Source organism: Nerophis lumbriciformis, linkage group LG08 (assembly GCF_033978685.3).
Source record: "Nerophis lumbriciformis linkage group LG08, RoL_Nlum_v2.1, whole genome shotgun sequence".
NCBI classification, from domain to species: Eukaryota; Metazoa; Chordata; class Actinopteri; order Syngnathiformes; family Syngnathidae; genus Nerophis; species Nerophis lumbriciformis.
The window spans coordinates 24346908-24368664 of NC_084555.2; the positions used below are offsets into that span (position 1 = coordinate 24346908).

General features: G+C 49.7%; 1 protein-coding gene across 2 annotated transcripts in view; it reads right to left on the minus strand.

Annotated features, from left to right (window-relative positions):
* The window catches only part of myt1lb (myelin transcription factor 1-like, b), a 318608-nt gene that overhangs the window by 124102 nt on the left and 172749 nt on the right, over positions 1 to 21757 (minus strand). For both annotated transcript variants that reach the window (XM_061968516.2, XM_061968515.2), the window contains exon 4: positions 2039 to 2433. In XM_061968516.2, coding sequence (XP_061824500.1) covers positions 2039 to 2433 — 395 coding nt within the window. The remainder of the gene's footprint in view (positions 1 to 2038; positions 2434 to 21757) is intronic.

A 21757-nucleotide genomic window follows, 5' to 3' on the forward strand; every position in this document is an offset into this window, starting at 1 on the left:
TCTACGGCATTCCTACCGGAAGTTACAAGCAGTTTTGTCTGTGTTTTTTCCTAGGGGGCGCCAGAGCGCAATTTTGAATTTTGTGGTTTGTTTTTTTTATTAGATGGCAATTTTTGCCAGTCCTGATGTGTGTGTCAAATATGGTGCGTTTTGAAGCATGTTAAGGGGGTCAAATTAGAGCTCAAAGAGGCGACGGAATAATAATAATAATAAAACGCACAAAATACAATGGGGTCCTCTGTCCCAAAGGGACATTGCAGTCCCTAAAAATTGTGTTTCAAGCATTCCTGCTATTAGTTGGCGAATAACATTTCACAGTGGAACCCGTTACTTCCTAGCATTAGCATATAGCGAGAGAGCAACATAAATTTGGTTTTCCCAAGAATGGGAAGCAAGAATGTGTGAAGAACAGTGCTGAGAAGAGGTGGATAATATTCATTGAATTAAATCATCAATAACGTGATTTGGCGAAGCAATTTAAACGTATCACTGCTAGGCAAAAACCATACTGAAGCAGAATGAGTCTAATTGTCACGGCCCGGGCGCATTGGCATGCGCATTCTTTAATAAACCCCGCGGAGCGCACCTCGGGACACGCCCACGGCCGCTCACCTCCTACACGCGTCACTCCTGCTGCAGCCGGCAGCTGCAGTCAATCTGCAATCAGTACACCTGTCAGTGATGATCTTCCTGGGCTTCTTAAGCCATTGCAGACCTGCGTTCCGGGCCAGAACGTAACCATCCGTTCCTGTACCGTAAGCAACCTAAGCTCTATGCAACCTTGCTCTTTGCTCTCTGTGTTTTCTTCCCCGTGTTTGATTAGTCCCTTTTTTCTTCTTGTTGTCCTCCCAGCAGTCTGCCTTCGTTACCGCGTCTACGAGCTGTGCGTCTCGTCGTTTCCCCCCGCGTTTCTTCTGCTTCCCTGACTGCCTCTTGGATCTCGACCTCTCGCTTGGACACGGACCTCCTACGCCCCTCTATCGCCCCTGACTTCCGGCTTGCCTTACAGACCTCCGAGCTCTGCCTTGTCCCTCCTCTCGTCCAACATTTACGGTAACACTCAACAGCTAATCTCACACCACATACACTTTTGGATCTAGTTCACACTCCATTTCCTTAGTTTATATTGTTATTGTTTGACTATTATATATATATATATAATAAATCATAGATCAATGTTGCCCCCTTGTGGTCTGTGCCGTCTCTACTCCCTCCCCGAAACATAACGCTAATGCTAGCAAGAATGTTAAAATAATATCTGAACAGCGGACATGAAGCCATGAAAATATGGAGAAGCTGCTGATGGTGTGTTTTGACTGAAAATCAGCTAGAAGGACATACCATAGAAATCCACTCGCTAAGGTAAATGTTGATTATTATTATTACATTATTTCATAAAATTAGTTAATAGTACATTCTATTGTATTGATTTTATACAATATTTCATATCTAAAAGTTTTCTTTTCTTTTTGAAAGGCATGTTACGTGTTAACATTGTGCTGTTTTGGGGGGGGAGGGCGCACACCAATAAAATTGATTTGAATTGATTTCATTGTTAGACAATTTGAGTGTTTTGACTTAAGATCTCAGTCGTAGCACAAATTAAGCTCATACTATTGTACTAGTAAATTGCAAGGTGGGCCCTTTAGTTTTTACGGCCTTTGCTGTGGAAGAAAAACAAGTTCCCGTCCGCAAAGTGTCACCGTATTAATAGAACCGCGTTAAAGCTGTAAAAAAAAGCAAGTAAAATGTGTAAAGGACTTAATGAATGAATCATTTAAAGAAAACTATCAAAGGAACTCGCGATCACAGACGTGCTGTTCTTCCGGCATGTTCTAACTGATCTCATTCCTCATTCCATCGCAAAACACAATCAATGTTTGAACATCATGTCGACCAGCCCCAAACTACTTCACACGGCCCATCAAATATGCAAATGCATTCATGAATATGCAAATGAGTCCTATGAAATCCTTCTTTTTTTTAGTCATTTGAATCTCGGTGTGGTGTGAAATGCAATTTGATGAGAACGTCTTACCTGGCCCATGCTCGCCTTCCTCTTCCTCTTCGTAGTCCACATCCGCCACAGCCTCCTCCTCTTCGTCATCCTCTACCCTCTCCTCTTCCTCCACCTCTACCTCCTCCTCTTCCCCCTCTTTCTCCAGCTCTCCTTCCTCATGCTCCATTTGCTCCTCGTTGTAATCCATATAGCTTTCTACCTCCTCCACCTCATCCTCCTCCTCCTCTTCCTCTAGCGTTCCATCCCCTCCCTCCTCCTCCCTGTCGTCCATCTCCTCTGTTCCGTCCGTTTCGTAGCACTCCTCCATTGTAGAGTTGTCCATGTCATTGAGGTAGGTGCTCCTCTTGGGGGAGGTCTCCAGGGTTTGCCTGTCTAGACTCTTTCTCTTCTTGGCCACAGGGCATCCATACACACTGCAACAGAGAGATAAGGTAGTGCCGCCATTAGTTGTGGACCTCACCTGGACATAAATGTTGACTTTCTCTGGAGGCCTCTTTGGTGAGGTGTTGTAACCCCATTTTAGAACAACAATATTAAAAATAATAAGACTTGGTGTTAGGGATGGTTTGACTGAGCTTCCTTTATAGCAGTGGTTCTTAACCTTGTTGGAGGTACCGAACCCTACCAGTTTCATATGCGCATTCACCGAACCCTTCTTTAGTGAAAAATTAAAATAAAAAAATGTTCAAATTCAAGACAAAGTTATATGTTTTTAGTAACACTTTAGTATGAGGAACATATTCTAAGTAACAAAGACTTAATTTAGAGTTATTTGGTTAGGGTTAGTGTTAGAGGGTTAGGGCCAGGGTTAGAGGGTTAGGGTTAGGGTTAGAGGGTTAGGGTTATAATAAGGCCATGCCGAATAAGGCATTAATAAGTACTTAATAATGAGTAGTTAAGAGCCAATATGTTACTAATTTGCATGTTAATAAGCAACTAATTAATGGTGAATATGTTCCCCATACTAAAGTGTTACCATGTTTTTTTACTGGTGCACAAAATGAATCGTGCATGAACATCACCTTGTTCAAAGAACAAAACCAACACAGTGCATAAACTCACAACAAATTACACACCTGCAAATCAGTGTGACTTCTGCTGTTGCCGTATCCGTAATACGCCAATAGGGAGAAGTTTTTATTTACACGATGAGTCGGGTGTGTTTTGGACCTCCGCCGAACCCCTGAGCCCGACTCACCGAACCCCCAGGGTTCGATCGAACCCAGGCTAAGAACCACTGCTTTATAGACATAGAAAATTAAAACGACTTGGTGTTTTCCTTACAACGCTACTGCTTCAATATGTGTTTAATCAACAGTAAATTATGCCTAGTTTGCATACTTCCTAATCAATGAATCACTTATTTGTCCTGTTACTGGGAATTATGAACAGCGGTAGGTAGTAATGCACTGCATTTACTTAAGTAACTTTTTGGATCAATTGTACTTGTCAGAGTAGTTTTAATGCAACATACTTCTAACTTTTACTTGAGTGTTTTTGTGAAGAAGAAACTGTTTTACATTGAGTTTTATTAATATTGCTACATCTTTTCACTTCATCATTACATTTATGGTGTGCCGTCAGGGCCAGCAAGGCCTTCTCTGCTGGCCTAACATAACCAGAAATCATGATCATAATTAAAGATAAAAATAATTGTTTTATTTACTTTCCCTAAATGTCATTTTATGCTCGTTCCAGTGATACTACTATGATTACGTACATATTTTTTGGCTTCACAACATCTTCTTTCTGTGACGACCGGGGCGCATTGTGATGCGGGGTTCGTTCTCTCAGGAATGCAGACGGGCGTCAGACACAGCGTGCAGGTAAGAAGGTATTTAATTAATAAATAAGTTACACTGGAACAAAGAAAAGGGTGCTCATAGCACATAAGGCAAAAACTAAAAGAGCTAGCATGGGAGATAGAAGGTAAAAAAGGAGTTTAGCGTGGAAGCTAACAGGTACAGAGCCAGAAGTCGTCAACTGTTGCATGAAAACAAACTACGAAGCCAGAACGAATGACAGGGAGGACAGACTTAAATAATAATGTCAGTGATGACAAACAGGTGCGTGTCGGGAACAAACGCGGCAGGTGAAAATAATAAGCAGCCATGGCAACAAACTCAGGTGTACAAAACAGGTACTCAAGGAGTCCAAAACTAACCAAAAACACAAGTATCTTGAAAACGTAAATAAAAAATATGATCCGGGCAGCGGATCATAACAGTACCCCCGCCCTTAAGGGACAGATTCCAGATGTCCCCTAGAAAAACTAAAACCCCCCCAACTATAACAAAGTTCAAGAGTCAAGGGAGGGTGGAGGGAGGATTTGGCGGAGGGTCGCCAGGTCACATGTCCCCGAATCCACCGGGGACGAGTCAGGTGGCGGCGGCGAATGGAACGCCGCTGCCGGAGGCGAGGCGGGCGACCACGGAAAGGCCACATTTGTGGCTGCCGAGAAGGTGGACGTGAGTGGCGCCAGAAGTTCAGCAGCCGGAGAGTTCTGCGACTACGTCTCGGGTGTCGCTGCTGTTTGCGCCACTGGCGTCCATACTCTAACCTCCGAGAGCGCCGCTTGCGCCGCCAGACCACCCGAGGTCGCTGAGACGACGAGGAGAGAGCAGACGTCACCGTGGAAGCAGGAGGAAGCGTCGTCGTCGCCGTGGAAACAGGAGGAAGCGTCGTCGTCGCCGTGGAAACAGGAGGAAGCGTCGTCGTCGCCGTGGAAACAGGAAGCGTCGTCGTCGCCGTGGAAACAGGAAGCGTCGTTGTCGCCGTGGAAACAGGAAGCGTCGTCGTCGCCGTGGAAACAGGAAGCGTCGTCGCCGTGGAAACAGGAAGCGTCGTCGCCGTGGAAACAGGAAGCGTCGTCGCCGTGGAAACAGGAAGCGTCGTCGCCGCGGACACAGGAAGCGTCGCCGCCGCGGAAACAGGAAGCGTCGTCGTCGCGGAAACAGGAGGCGTCGTCGCTGTCGGCGTGGGCGGAGCCAGAAGCGGAGCAGGCGGCTCGTCTGTCGGCGTGGGCGGAGCAGGCGGCTCGTCTGTCGGCGTGGGCGGAGCCAGAGGCGGAGCAGGCAACGGAGTATCTGCGAGTGGTGGATTTCTCAGCTGGGCTGCTGGGTTGGCCGTAGGGGGAATCATCACCTGCAGCGCGGTGAGAATACTTCCCAGCTGTCTCTCCAAAGCGTCAAGGCGGGCGTCTTGGCGATCCGCCATGGCGTTGACGCAAGCCCCAAGAACGCCAAACTGTTCCTCCTGTTGTCCAAGTTGTTTGGCCTGTTGGTGCAATGCCCTTTTTACTTGGTCGGTCACTGCGGGGTCTCGTGTGCATTGCAGCGATGGAGCAGGAGGTGGAGAGGATGGTGTTTGCAGGACCACCAGGGTTGATGGTGGCGTCAGAGTGGCAGGCGTCCGGGCTGTCGTTGTCGTTGCCGTGGAAACAGGTGCTGGTGCGGAAACCAGACTTGGAGTCGGTGCTGGTGTGGAAACCAGACTTGGATTCGGTGCTGGTGCGAGAACCAGCCTTGGAGCAGGTGCTGGGCGTGACTTTGGCGGAGGTGGCCTGGCCGGGGGTTGCGGCTTAGCATGCCGAAGGTCTGGTGGCGGAGGCCGGCATGGAGGTTTGGGCTTGGCTGGGCGCAGCTGTGCCCGCCCACTAGCAAAGCACCCAGTACTAGCCCCCCCTCAAGAAGCGGATCCCAGACGCGTCTTGAGCAGTCTGGAACAGTCTTTAGGGGTGGGAGGGAGGAGGTGAGGAGGTGGGTAGGCTCCTCCCCTTTTGATTGTCCAAATTGTCTATTCTGCTCTTCAATAGTGGACTATAGGGACGACCAAGAGGGAGAAAACAGAGGAGTGGGCGGAGTTTGAGCCATAGGGGGTGGGGCTTGAAAACCAGAATGTGACTGGTACTGACTAGACTTATAATTAACAAAAATGTCCTGATAGTATTTAATTGTTGAATTAAAATCATTTGGAGGCGGCTGACAAAAAGAGTTGACTGAATTTAAAAAAATGTCTTCGTCTATGACGTCATCACCAGTGGACGGGATGACGTCATCCGCGCGGGTCTCCTGCTGACTGACAGCCCAATCAGTGAACTGTTTGGCAAAGTGAGTGATGGGATTACCAAACATCGGCGGAGGGGAATCCTGGGCTGCTTGGCTGTGTTCCGGAGGGAAGAATTGCGGGGGTGGCGCGTCTCTGTCGCGAGCTGAAGCCGTCTTGTGCGACTTCCGCCTTCGCTGACGCGTGCGAGCGGGCTGAGAGCGGACCTCCCCGGGCCAGATGGAGTCGATCGGGACCAGAACACCTCCAGGTCCCCATATCATCTCCTCATCTGGATTGCAGCGGAGCGTCTCTGCCTCCATCGCTCGGAGGACCATCCACGCACCTTCTTCATCCACCTCCGTCAGGCCCGATGCGAAATAACTTTTTGCTGGCTTCGTACTGTGACGACCGGGGCGCATGGTGATGCGGGGTTTCGTTCTCCCAGGATGCAACGGACTTCGGACACAGCGTGAAGGTAAAATAAATGATTTATTTACCGGACTAAATTATACTGGAACAAAGAAAAAGGGTGCTCATAGCACATAAGGCAAAAACTAAAAGAGCTAGCATGGGAGCTAGAAGGTAAAAAACAAAGGAATTTAGCATGGAAGCTAACAGGTACAGAGCCGGAACAAAAGTCGTCAACTGTTGCACGAAAACAAACTACGAAGCCAGAACGAATGACAGGGAGGACAGGCTTAAATAATAATGTCAGTGATGACAAACAGGTGCGTGTCGGGAACAAACGCGGCAGGTGAAAATAATAAGCAGCCATGGCAACAAACTCAGGTGTACAAAACAGGTACTCAAGGAGTCCAAAACTAACCAAAAACACAAGTATCTTGAAAACGTAAATAAAAAATATGATCCGGGCAGCGGATCACAACACTTTCGTTTAAAAAAAATGTATATTATGTTTATAAACTCAGGAAATATGTCCCTGGACACATGAAGACTTTGAATACGGTATGACCAATGTTTGATCCTTGGTATCGGATTGATATCTAAATTTGTGGTATCAACCAAAACTAATGTAAAGTATCAAACAACAGAAGAATAAGTGATTATTACATTTTAACAGAAATGTAGCTAGAACATGTTAAAAGAGAAAGTAAGCAGATATAAACAAGTAGAATAATAATTAATTTTCTACCACTTGTCCTTAATAATGTTGACAAAATAATAGAATTGAAAATTACACAATATGTTACTGCACATGTCAGCAGACTAATTTGGAGCCTTTGTTTGCTTACTTACTACTAAAAGACAAGTTGTCTAGTATGTTCACTATTTTAATTAAGGACAAACTTGTAACAAGAAACATATGTTTGATGTACCATAACATTTTTTGTCAAAATAAAGCCAATAATACAATTTTTTGTGGTCCCCATTATTTACAAAAGTACCGACAATAATCAAAATAATTTTGGTACTGGTATCGGGACAACACTACTTCCAACTATAGAAAACATGTTGCGGTGAGTTGTATTTTTTTTTCTTTTTTATGTTTTAGCTGTGCATATGCGAACATTAGCCCTGTTATAACATCATAAGTGATCGTAAAATGTGCATCTTGCGTAGTACATGGTGTAGTTATGTCTTTCTGTTTCTCTCTCACACACACAAACAAACACCAATTCAATTGTAGTGCAAGTACAATTTAAATATAGCTACTTAATGAATCAGTAGCTTTTTCTCTCTAAATAATGACTGTTGCATGACTACTTACTAGTCATATTACTCTAAAGTAACAGTAACTTATTTAAGTACAATTCTTGACAACTCTACCCACATCTGATTATGAACAAATACATCAGAATCAAACAGTAACATGTCAATACGATCTTTAGTCTAAACTAAGTCAGCGATTTGTGATCCTTAAATCTCGGTGCATTCTCTGGAAACACACAAGCAACTGATATGCCTTTCTTCTGATGTGAACGCATCACATCAAAACACAACTGCCTGTCGGGAATTGTGATAAAAATGGGAAAAGACAACATGAAGTCAGATTAATTGAATTTTGCCTGGGTGAGGGCGCGCATCTGATTTTAATGCATTCTCCAGAGCTCTTTGCAGCAGCAAAATCCGATCATCCGGGTTTGTTGTTGTGGCGATCTTAAACTGCTTCACATATCAACCCTTAACTGCTACCTGGGCAATATGTACGTCAAGTTTGAAACGTGTTTTCACGTTTGTACTTTAGTTGGAAGCGTGTGCACATATCTGGCACGTTTGAACAAAAGCATCCCACATAGTCAGAATTATGATGAGCCCTCAGTGTTTTTGGCCGTCAAATAAAGCCTCGTCCCAAGCTTGGAGCTAAACACGCTTTGGGCACGTTCACTGGGCTGTGAAATATCCCTGGCTGCTATTTTACAAACGCTCACACAACCTTTGGATATTTCCCCTGGCTGGCTCTACTCCTACATTAAAAAAAAATGACTGAACTGGATGAAAGGCAAAGTGACCAATGTGCATTTATTGGAATGTTGAAGTGTGCTGGGGTTTTTCTTTTGGACATGGGTGAAATTGTCAATGGGGATCATAAGACCTCCACTCAGGGGAACGGTTCAGTAATCAGGCTTGCATTTTTACTGTAACATGTAAAAAAAATGCCAATTCTCTGTAGACACATCAAATTTGTCCGAAATGTATTTATTGCAACAGTGTGACCTTGCCTTGTTTCGCCCATCGATCCAACCAGATTCCACAAACTGAGAGTCGATGGCTGAAAGACAGAGCTGTTTATGTGTTGTCCAGCACGACTCTTAAAGGGGAACATTATCACCAGACCCATGTAAGCGTCAATATATACCTTGATGTTGCAGAAAAAATACCATATATTTTTTTAACCGATTTCCGAACTCTAAATGGGTGAATTTTGGCAACGTCACATCGGGAAGCAATCCGCCATTTTCTCACTTTCGTCGGTGTGTTGTCGGAGGGTGTAACAACACGAACAGGGACGGATTCAAGTTGCACCAGTGGCCCAAAGATGCGAAAGTGGCAAGAAATTGGACGACATTTGTTCAAAATACGAGGGTGTGGGGAAAGCCGACAAAACGGTCAGTCGTTTGTTCCGCACACTTTACCGACGAAAGCTATGCTACGACAGAGATGGCAAGAATGTGTGGATATCCTGCGACACTCAAAGCAGATGCATTTCCAACGATAAAGTCAAAGAAATCTGCCGCCAGACCCCCATTGAATCTGCCGGAGTGTGTGAGCTATTCAGGGACAACGGACCTCGGTAGCACGGCAAGCAATGGCGGCAGTTTGTTCCCGCAGACGAGCGAGCTAAACCCCCTGGATGTCTTGGCTCACATCGTCCCTTATGCCACCGAAGATGATCAACAGAAGAATATCGACCCTAGCTTCCCTGGCCTGCTGATCAACTCCAAAATTGGACAGATCAGCTTTCAGGAAAAGAGAGCGGATGAGGGTATGTCTACAGAATATATTAATTGATGAAAACGTTATTCATTACTCGCGGTTTTACGTAAATTATTATACATAAACTGTTTTAACAATAATTTAGCTAAAAAACATTTATTTTTTTCAATCATTCGAGTACATTCGGGTAGTCTTGTGTAATGCAGTATTTTGTGTCTATTTAGGTATGGTTAACCTGAGTGCTGAAATCGTGGAAAAATATATGTTCTTAGCGCGCCTGAAATGGGCTGTCTGCACTCTCAAAGTGCATGTTGTTGCCAAATGTATTTCATATGCTGTAAACCTAGTTCATAGTTGTTAGTAATTATCTTATCAGACAGTGTTAAGCCGCTGAAATCCGAGTCTGAATCCGAGCTAATGTCGCTATACCTTGCTGTTTGTTTGTATTGGCATCACTGTGTGACGTCACAGGAAAATGGACGGGTGTATATAACGATGGTTAAAATCAGGCACTTTGAAGCTTTTTTTAGGGATATTGCATGATGGGTAAAATTTTGAAAAAAACTTCGAAAAATAAAATAAGCCACTGGGAACTGATTTTTAATGGTTTGAACCCTTCTGAAATTGTGATAATGTTCCCCTTTAAGGCATCGTGGTGTGAGATTTACAAACGTACTCTCGCATGGCTGCATCAGCTGGTATACACTCACACTCACCCCCCCCCCAAACCTCACTCTAATGTGGAATTTTGGTACGCGCTTGGTTCCGCCCCCTTCACACAGAAGCATGGCGCCCTGATTGAGAGTAAAGTGCACTAGCCAATGAGCTAAAAGCCTGAGGCGTTGGCACATTGTCTCGTGCGACTCTAAAAGGGGAACTGCAATATTTTGGAATATTGTCTAATTTCACAAACCTTATGTGAGACAAGAACAAAAATGTTGTCTTTTGTTAATGCATTATAACCCGTAAATAAATGCTGGCAAGAGTCAGCCAACAATGGAGTTAATGGGATTCAATATATTCCACTTATAACGCGCTCTAAAAACCTAAACAATTACGTAAAAATTACATAATATTTACGTAATTTGAGAATACGGCGACAACGATTTTATCACAATGTTCACTATTTCCTTCAACAATAATAATACAGGCTGTATGCTTTGGGGCCCCTTTACAATGCATTCTGTTCTAAGATGACAAAAAAGACGTTATTCACACAAACTGGTAAGACATGTTCAGACACCCCTCAGATGTAGGTTCAAATTCTGATTTATTAATGCCTGTTTTATCAACGTACCACTGGGGAAGGCGCATTGTGGGCATTTAGACTTAGACTTAGACTTCCTTTTATTGTCATTCAAATTTGAACTTTACAGTACAGATAAGAACAACATTTTGTTGCATTAGCTCGTTGTAGTGCAGGATAAAAGACCAATAAGATGCAGATATAAATAGATTACTGTACAGATAAATATATTGCACTTTTTCATATGCATCCACGTTTATGGATGTATGTTATATTGTCTTTATATTCCAGCGAGTTAATCCATTTTTTGGGGGGGAATTGAGGGGATTATTATGATGCGTTCAAGAGTCTTATGGCCTGAGGGAAAAAGCTGTTACAGAACCTGGAGGTTTTGCGACGGAGGCTGCGGAACCTCTTTCTAGAGTCCAGCAGTGAAAACAGTCCTTGGTGGGGGTGGGAGGAGTCTCTACAGATTTTCTGATCCCTGGTCAGGCAGAGGCTTTTTGCGATCTCCTGGATAAGAGGAAGAGGAGTCCTTATGATCTTTTCCGCCGTCCATTTAGGTTGTCAACTACATTTTAAGTCTAAGTTGAAGGTGCCAATTTCTCCATAGCCCTTTCTCGCATTCATTTGGGTGTGTTATTGTAAAAAGTATTATGATAACGATTCCATAGTTTGATTAACCAGTGCCTTAATAAGGGTTAACCACAATGGAATATGATCGTGCACAGAAATAAATCTGGGGTTTTAGGAGGCAGATGTACTGTAATTTCCAGACTATAAGCCTCTGATTTTTTCCCACACTTTCAATCCTATGCTTAATAAAATGCAGCTGCTAATTTGTGGATTCATATTTTTAGGAGAAACAGCACTACTCTTTGCACAGAGACACAGATTTTGTGTCATTCATTAAATAATAAGCTCATCAGATAAGTGAGCAGTTAGAAACTATCCATTCCTGTTAAAAAGCAAAGGGCTTTGTGAGGTGACTAACAATGATGTCTTAGTGCTATAACGGGACTAACAGCATTGTCTGGATGTTGTTATTGTTAAGGGAATATCAAATTCCCTTATGATACAGAAATTGCTTTGGGTGGAAGCAGTGACAGACTGAAGATAGATTGTACGGAGTCTAACAAGGTGACATCAAGCTAATGTCTGCTTTCACTGAGTTGACTCTTAAAGCGCCTATAAGCCCCCTGCGGAATGTTTTGGAACTGCCCTACCGACATTCGTGATGAGGAGTTATCCGTCTTTCCCCTCTGATGTCCATCAGTCAGTCAGGGACCAGTCGGCTGGCAGGCTCAATCTCGCCATGCCCAGGGATTCCTTAATGGTCTGACCCCCTGCTCTCCTCTGCAACCAGGGGCCCCATTTCATTAATCCAAACCCGCATGGAAACTCATTCCCTGCCTGACAGCCGGCCTCCTCCCTCAGGGCTGCGTGAGGGTCTGTGGGACAGTGAGGGTGTGTGCTAGTGTGTGAGCACGCTGCAGCACTGTGATCAATAGTGTTTTCAACCAAACACCTCAAAACCACATTAAAATGCCACTCATCGCCGCCTCTCCCTGCCAGGACCTTCCAAATAAATCAAGGGCAGGTCCCGGCAGGATAGCTTCAACCAAGGAGGGGGGGTAAGAACAGGTGAGTGGGCTTGGAGAGGAGGGTCGTAATGTACAAGGGTCTAAAGACGAGCTTTTACGTCCCTCTTTGGTCCAGATATACACTAATGGTTTGCATGTATTATAAAACATGCAAACTGGATAGCGCGCGCAAAGCTAACCACTAAAGCCGTGTGCAAAGGATTGCGTCTCCTAAATGAGGAAAACAGAGCACGCAAAACATATAGCGTGTTTGTATTCAAGTATGAATGAATGATATGAGTTTATTTTGTGTGATCAATTTAACAGCACATATCATACATGTTAACAATCATACACATACACACACAAAAAGAAAAATAATGACCGAAAAAGGAATAGGCTGAAGCCAAGGTTTATATTTGCCTATCCTATAGATTCATTGAAAATTAGATTGCCTGGAACATCAACGTTTAAAAAATCAATGGGATGAAAGTAATCATTGCTATATTTTATAATTTTCCATTATTTCACCTTTCAAGGCTTTCTTAAACCTTAACAAAGAAGTACATGTCTGCAACTCATCACTGAGCTTGTTCCATCATTTAACTCCTAAAACTGAAATACGTTTGTATTTTATATTCGTTCTTACTTTACATATTTCAAAAATCAATATCCCCCGTAAATTATACATTTCTCCTCTTAATTTAAATAACCTATGAATACAAGCTGGAAGGGTGTTGTTCTTTATTCGAAACACAATTTCCATTGTTTTTGAAAACACCATATCTGAACGTAGGAATAATGGATTGGTAGGTTCATAGTAGCACGCTTTGTGTATTATTCTAGCAACCCTTTTTTTAAGTTTAACTATTGGGTCTATGTTTGTTTTATAAACATTTCCCCAAGCTTCAACACAATATGTTAGATATGGAAAAATAAATTAATAATTTAACATATGCAGACATTTCTTATTCAACATGTGTCTTACTTTATTAAAAATAGCAATGGATTTGGATATATTTCCCTTCATATTGTCAGGCTTGTCCCTGACAGTTTGACTGTTTTAGTTTTTTCTATGCGTTTGTCTTAGTTTTCTGTCAGCACTTTTATTTTGTCTTTATTTCCTACTTGTCTCCCTGAGTGCTGTGTCCCCTCAGCTGTGGCTGATTGGCACCTGGCCACACCTGGTGTCAATCAGCCAGCTGCTATTTAAACCTGCCTTCTCCTCCAGTCACGGCTGGATTATTGTCGTTCCTACCTGTCGTTGTTTGCTGTCGTTGCTAGCTATGTGCTTTAAGCTATTCTCTGGATCCTGACTCCTGTTCCTGCTTCCTGGTTTCTGGTTCGTGTTTTCCTTTTCTTATTTTTGAACATTAAAACCATGTTTTCTTGTACCAAGCCTGCTGCCATCTCTGCATCTTGGGGTTCGTCAACAACACACCGTGACATAATAATCCAGCCTAATTCGAACCTCGCAGAGATGTCCATGGCGGAGAGGCTTAACAAAGCTTTGGAATTAATGGCTAATTTGAAGAGAAGTTCGGCCGCTTTTCAAGCCCTCTCCCACCCACCCCTGTTGTCTGTGGGCCTATCTGGGGACGTCTGGGATCCGTCCCTTGGGGGGGGGGGGGCTATGAGTAGCTGTGCAGCTGGGGAGGCACAGCTACTTCTCGCCCCAGTGGGTCTGCAAGAGACGGCGCCATCATCTCCGGTGGGTCTGCAACCTACGGCGCCACCATTCACTCCGGTGGGCCGGCAGACGCCACCATGCACTCCGGTGGGCCGGCAGACGCCACCATGCACTCCGGTGGGCCGGCAGACGCCACCATCATCTCCGGTGGGTCTGCAACCAACGGCGCCACCATGCAGTCCGGTGGGTCTGAAACAGACGGCGCCACCATGCAGTCCGGTGGGTCTGAAACAGACGGCGCCACCATGCAGTCCAGTGGGTCTGAAACAGACGGCTCCACCATGCACTCCGGTGGGCCGGCAGACGCCACCATGCACTTCGGTGGGTCTGAAACAGACGGCTCCACCATGCACTCCGGTGGGCCGGCAGATGCCACCATGCACTCCGGTGGGCCTACAACCTACGGCACCACCATCCTCTACGGTGGGCCAGCAGCAGACGGCGCCACCATCCTTGTCTCCGGTGGGCCAGCAGAGGGCGCCACCATCCTCGTCTCCGGTGGGCCAGCAGAGGGCGCCACCATCCTTGTCTCCGGTGGGCCAGCAGAGGGCGCCACCATCCTCGTCTCCGGTGGGCCAGCAGCAGAGGGCGCCACCATCCTCGTCTCCGGTGGGCCAGCAGCAGAGGGCGCCACCATCCTCGTCTCCGGTGGGCCAGCAGCAGAGGGCGCCACCATCCTCGTCTCCGGTGGGCCAGCAGAGGGCGCCACCATCCTCGTCTCCGGTGGGCCAGCAGAGGGCGCCACCATCGTCTCCGGTGGGTACTCCCACGCCGGCGGACGAGCCACCTCGCCAATTGCGGCGGCGTTCAACTCGCCGTTGCCACCTAACTCTTCCCCGCTGGTTGCGGGGACATTTGGCCTGGTGGCCCACCTCCTTGTCCTCCCTCCACCCTCCCGTGACTTTGGACTTTTTTTGGGGGGGGGGTGGGGGGTTCTAGAACGTCTGGTATCCGTTATAGGAAGGGGGGCTACTGTCAGGCTTGTCCCTGACAGTTTGACTGTGTTTTAGTTTTTTCTCTGCGTTTGTCTTAGTTTTCTGTCAGCGCTTTTATTTTGTCTTTATTTCCTACTTGTCTCCCTGAGTGCTGTGTCCCCTCAGCTGTGGCTGATTGGCACCTGGCCACACCTGGTGTCAATCAGCCAGCTGCTATTTAAACCTGCCTTCTCCTCCAGTCACGGCTGGATTATTGTCGTTCCTACCTGTCGTTGCTAGCTATGTGCTTAAAGCTATTCCCTGGATCCTGACTCCTGTTCCTGCTTCCTGGTTTCTGGTTCGTGTTTTCCTTTTCTTATTTTTGAACATTAAAACCATGTTTTCTTGTACCAAGCCTGCTGCCATCTCTGCATCTTGGGGTTCGTCAACAACACACCGTCACATAATAATCCAGCCTAATTCGAACCTCGCAGAGATGTCCATGGCAGAGAGGCTTAACAAAGCTTTGGAATTAATGGCTAATTTGAAGAGAAGTTCGGCCGCTTTTCAAGCCCTCTCCCACCCACCCCTGTTGTCTGTGGGCCTATCTGGGGACGTCTGGGATCCGTCCCTTGGGGGGGGGGCTATGAGTAGCTGTGCCGCTGGGGAGGCACAGCTACTTCTCGCCCCAGTGGGTCTGCAAGAGACGGCGCCATCATCTCCGGTGGGTCTGCAACCTACGGCGCCACCATTCACTCCGGTGGGCCGGCAGACGCCACCATGCACTCCGGTGGGCCGGCAGACGCCACCATGCACTCCGGTGGGCCGGCAGACGCCACCATCATCTCCGGTGGGTCTGCAACCAACGGCGCCACCATGCAGTCCGGTGGGTCTGAAACAGACGGCGCCACCATGCAGTCCGGTGGGTCTGAAACAGACGGCGCCACCATGCAGTCCAGTGGGTCTGAAACAGACGGCTCCACCATGCACTCCGGTGGGCCGGCAGACGCCACCATGCACTTCGGTGGGTCTGAAACAGACGGCTCCACCATGCACTCCGGTGGGCCGGCAGATGCCACCATGCACTCCGGTGGGCCTACAACCTACGGCACCACCATCCTCTACGGTGGGCCAGCAGCAGACGGCGCCACCATCCTTGTCTCCGGTGGGCCAGCAGAGGGCGCCACCATCCTCGTCTCCGGTGGGCCAGCAGAGGGCGCCACCATCCTTCTCTCCGGTGGGCCAGCAGAGGGCGCCACCATCCTCGTCTCCGGTGGGCCAGCAGCAGAGGGCGCCACCATCCTCGTCTCCGGTGGGCCAGCAGCAGAGGGCGCCACCATCCTCGTCTCCGGTGGGCCAGCAGCAGAGGGCGCCACCATCCTCGACTCCGGTGGGCCAGCAGAGGGCGCCACCATCCTCGTCTCCGGTGGGCCAGCAGAGGGCGGCACCATCGTCTCCGGTGGGTACTCCCACGCCGGCGGACGAGCCACCTCGCCAATTGCGGCGGCGTTCAACTCGCCGTCGCCACCTAACTCTTCCCCGCTGGTTGCGGGGACATTTGGCCTGGTGGCCCACCTCCTTGTCCTCCCTCCACCCTCCCGTGACTTTGGACTTTTTTTGGGGGGGGGTGGGGGGTTCTAGAACGTCTGGTATCCGTTATAGGAAGGGGGGCTACTGTCAGGCTTGTCCCTGACAGTTTGACTGTGTTTTAGTTTTTTCTCTGCGTTTGTCTTAGTTTTCTGTCAGCGCTTTTATTTTGTCTTTATTTCCTACTTGTCTCCCTGAGTGCTGTGTCCCCTCAGCTGTGGCTGATTGGCACCTGGCCACACCTGGTGTCAATCAGCCAGCTGCTATTCAAACCTGCCTTCTCCTCCAGTCACGGCTGGATTATTGTCGTTCCTACCTGTCGTTGCTAGCTATGTGCTTAAAGCTATTCCCTGGATCCTGACTCCTGTTCCTGCTTCCTGGTTTCTGGTTCGTGTTTTCCTTTTCTTATTTTTGAACATTAAAACCATGTTTTCTTGTACCAAGCCTGCTGCCATCTCTGCATCTTGGGGTTCGTCAACAACACACCGTCACATAATAATCCAGCCTAATTCGAACCTCGCAGAGAGGCTTAACAAAGCTTTGGAATTAATGGCTAATTTGAAGAGAAGTTCGGCCGCTTTTCAAGCCCTCTCCCACCCACCCCTGTTGTCTGTGGGCCTATCTGGGGACGTCTGGGATCCGTCCCTTGGGGGGGGGGCTATGAGTAGCTGTGCCGCTGGGGAGGCACAGCTACTTCTCGCCCCAGTGGGTCTGCAAGAGACGGCGCCATCATCTCCGGTGGGTCTGCAACCTACGGCGCCACCATTCACTCCGGTGGGCCGGCAGACGCCACCATGCACTCCGGTGGGCCGGCAGACGCCACCATGCACTCCGGTGGGCCGGCAGACGCCACCATCATCTCCGGTGGGCCGGCAGACGCCACCATCATCTCCGGTGGGTCTGCAACCAACGGCGCCACCATGCAGTCCGGTGGGTCTGAAACAGACGGCGCCACCATGCAGTCCGGTGGGTCTGAAACAGACGGCTCCACCATGCACTCCGGTGGGCCGGCAGACGCCACCATGCACTCCGGTGGGTCTGAAACAGACGGCTCCACCATGCACTCCGGTGGGCCGGCAGATGCCACCATGCACTCCGGTGGGCCTACAACCTACGGCACCACCATCCTCTACGGTGGGCCAGCAGCAGACGGCGCCACCATCCTTGTCTCCGGTGGGCCAGCAAAGGGCGCCACCATCCTCGTCTCCGGTGGGCCAGCAGAGGGCGCCACCATCCTTGTCTCCGGTGGGCCAGCAGAGGGCGCCACCATCCTCGTCTCCGGTGGGCCAGCAGCAGAGGGCGCCACCATCCTCGTCTCCGGTGGGCCAGCAGCAGAGGGCGCCACCATCCTCGTCTCCGGTGGGCCAGCAGCAGAGGGCGCCACCATCCTCGTCTCCGGTGGGCCAGCAGAGGGCGCCACCATCGTCTCCGGTGGGTACTCCCACGCCGGCGGACGAGCCACCTCGCCAATTGCGGCGGCGTTCAACTCGCTGTCGCCACCTAACTCTTCCCCGCTGGTTGCGGGGACATTTGGCCTGGTGGCCCACCTCCTTGTCCTCCCTCCACCCTCCCGTGACTTTGGACTTTTTTTGGGGGGGGTGGGGGGTTCTAGAACGTCTGGTATCCGTTATAGGAAGGGGGGCTACTGTCAGGCTTGTCCCTGACAGTTTGACTGTGTTTTAGTTTTTTCTCTGCGTTTGTCTTAGTTTTCTGTCAGCGCTTTTATTTTGTCTTTATTTCCTACTTGTCTCCCTGAGTGCTGTGTCCCCTCAGCTGTGGCTGATTGGCACCTGGCCACACCTGGTGTCAATCAGCCAGCTGCTATTTAAACCTGCCTTCTCCTCCAGTCACGGCTGGATTATTGTCGTTCCTACCTGTCGTTGCTAGCTATGTGCTTAAAGCTATTCCCTGGATCCTGACTCCTGTTCCTGCTTCCTGGTTTCTGGTTCGTGTTTTCCTTTTCTTATTTTTGAACATTAAAACCATGTTTTCTTGTACCAAGCCTGCTGCCATCTCTGCATCTTGGGGTTCGTCAACAACACACCGTCACATAATAATCCAGCCTAATTCGAACCTCGCAGAGATGTCCATGGCAGAGAGGCTTAACAAAGCTTTGGAATTAATGGCTAATTTGAAGAGAAGTTCGGCCGCTTTTCAAGCCCTCTCCCACCCACCCCTGTTGTCTGTGGGCCTATCTGGGGACGTCTGGGATCCGTCCCTTGGGGGGGGGGCTATGAGTAGCTGTGCCGCTGGGGAGGCACAGCTACTTCTCGCCCCAGTGGGTCTGCAAGAGACGGCGCCATCATCTCCGGTGGGTCTGCAACCTACGGCGCCACCATTCACTCCGGTGGGCCGGCAGACGCCACCATGCACTCCGGTGGGCCGGCAGACGCCACCATGCACTCCGGTGGGCCGGCAGACGCCACCATCATCTCCGGTGGGCCGGCAGACGCCACCATCATCTCCGGTGGGTCTGCAACCAACGGCGCCACCATGCAGTCCGGTGGGTCTGAAACAGACGGCGCCACCATGCAGTCCGGTGGGTCTGAAACAGACGGCTCCACCATGCACTCCGGTGGGCCGGCAGACGCCACCATGCACTCCGGTGGGTCTGAAACAGACGGCTCCACCATGCACTCCGGTGGGCCGGCAGATGCCACCATGCACTCCGGTGGGCCTACAACCTACGGCACCACCATCCTCTACGGTGGGCCAGCAGCAGACGGCGCCACCATCCTTGTCTCCGGTGGGCCAGCAAAGGGCGCCACCATCCTCGTCTCCGGTGGGCCAGCAGAGGGCGCCACCATCCTTGTCTCCGGTGGGCCAGCAGAGGGCGCCACCATCCTCGTCTCCGGTGGGCCAGCAGCAGAGGGCGCCACCATCCTCGTCTCCGGTGGGCCAGCAGCAGAGGGCGCCACCATCCTCGTCTCCGGTGGGCCAGCAGCAGAGGGCGCCACCATCCTCGTCTCCGGTGGGCCAGCAGAGGGCGCCACCATCGTCTCCGGTGGGTACTCCCACGCCGGCGGACGAGCCACCTCGCCAATTGCGGCGGCGTTCAACTCGCTGTCGCCACCTAACTCTTCCCCGCTGGTTGCGGGGACATTTGGCCTGGTGGCCCACCTCCTTGTCCTCCCTCCACCCTCCCGTGACTTTGGACTTTTTTTGGGGGGGGTGGGGGGTTCTAGAACGTCTGGTATCCGTTATAGGAAGGGGGGCTACTGTCAGGCTTGTCCCTGACAGTTTGACTGTGTTTTAGTTTTTTCTCTGCGTTTGTCTTAGTTTTCTGTCAGCGCTTTTATTTTGTCTTTATTTCCTACTTGTCTCCCTGAGTGCTGTGTCCCCTCAGCTGTGGCTGATTGGCACCTGGCCACACCTGGTGTCAATCAGCCAGCTGCTATTTAAACCTGCCTTCTCCTCCAGTCACGGCTGGATTATTGTCGTTCCTACCTGTCGTTGCTAGCTATGTGCTTAAAGCTATTCCCTGGATCCTGACTCCTGTTCCTGCTTCCTGGTTTCTGGTTCGTGTTTTCCTTTTCTTATTTTTGAACATTAAAACCATGTTTTCTTGTACCAAGCCTGCTGCCATCTCTGCATCTTGGGGTTCGTCAACAACACACCGTCACATAATAATCCAGCCTAATTCGAACCTCGCAGAGATGTCCATGGCAGAGAGGCTTAACAAAGCTTTGGAATTAATGGCTAATTTGAAGAGAAGTTCGGCCGCTTTTCAAGCCCTCTCCCACCCACCCCTGTTGTCTGTGGGCCTATCTGGGGACGTCTGGGATCCGTCCCTTGGGGGGGGGGCTATGAGTAGCTGTGCCGCTGGGGAGGCACAGCTACTTCTCGCCCCAGTGGGTCTGCAAGAGACGGCGCCATCATCTCCGGTGGGTCTGCAACCTACGGCGCCACCATTCACTCCGGTGGGCCGGCAGACGCCACCATGCACTCCGGTGGGCCGGCAGACGCCACCATGCACTCCGGTGGGCCGGCAGACGCCACCATCATCTCCGGTGGGTCTGCAACCAACGGCGCCACCATGCAGTCCGGTGGGTCTGAAACAGACGGCGCCACCATGCAGTCCGGTGGGTCTGAAACAGACGGCGCCACCATGCAGTCCAGTGGGTCTGAAACAGACGGCTCCACCATGCACTCCGGTGGGCCGGCAGACGCCACCATGCACTTCGGTGGGTCTGAAACAGACGGCTCCACCATGCACTCCGGTGGGCCGGCAGATGCCACCATGCACTCCGGTGGGCCTACAACCTACGGCACCACCATCCTCTACGGTGGGCCAGCAGCAGACGGCGCCACCATCCTTGTCTCCGGTGGGCCAGCAGAGGGCGCCACCATCCTCGTCTCCGGTGGGCCAGCAGAGGGCGCCACCATCCTTCTCTCCGGTGGGCCAGCAGAGGGCGCCACCATCCTCGTCTCCGGTGGGCCAGCAGCAGAGGGCGCCACCATCCTCGTCTCCGGTGGGCCAGCAGCAGAGGGCGCCACCATCCTCGTCTCCGGTGGGCCAGCAGCAGAGGGCGCCACCATCCTCGACTCCGGTGGGCCAGCAGAGGGCGCCACCATCCTCGTCTCCGGTGGGCCAGCAGAGGGCGGCACCATCGTCTCCGGTGGGTACTCCCACGCCGGCGGACGAGCCACCTCGCCAATTGCGGCGGCGTTCAACTCGCCGTCGCCACCTAACTCTTCCCCGCTGGTTGCGGGGACATTTGGCCTGGTGGCCCACCTCCTTGTCCTCCCTCCACCCTCCCGTGACTTTGGACTTTTTTTGGGGGGGGGTGGGGGGTTCTAGAACGTCTGGTATCCGTTATAGGAAGGGGGGCTACTGTCAGGCTTGTCCCTGACAGTTTGACTGTGTTTTAGTTTTTTCTCTGCGTTTGTCTTAGTTTTCTGTCAGCGCTTTTATTTTGTCTTTATTTCCTACTTGTCTCCCTGAGTGCTGTGTCCCCTCAGCTGTGGCTGATTGGCACCTGGCCACACCTGGTGTCAATCAGCCAGCTGCTATTCAAACCTGCCTTCTCCTCCAGTCACGGCTGGATTATTGTCGTTCCTACCTGTCGTTGCTAGCTATGTGCTTAAAGCTATTCCCTGGATCCTGACTCCTGTTCCTGCTTCCTGGTTTCTGGTTCGTGTTTTCCTTTTCTTATTTTTGAACATTAAAACCATGTTTTCTTGTACCAAGCCTGCTGCCATCTCTGCATCTTGGGGTTCGTCAACAACACACCGTCACATAATAATCCAGCCTAATTCGAACCTCGCAGAGAG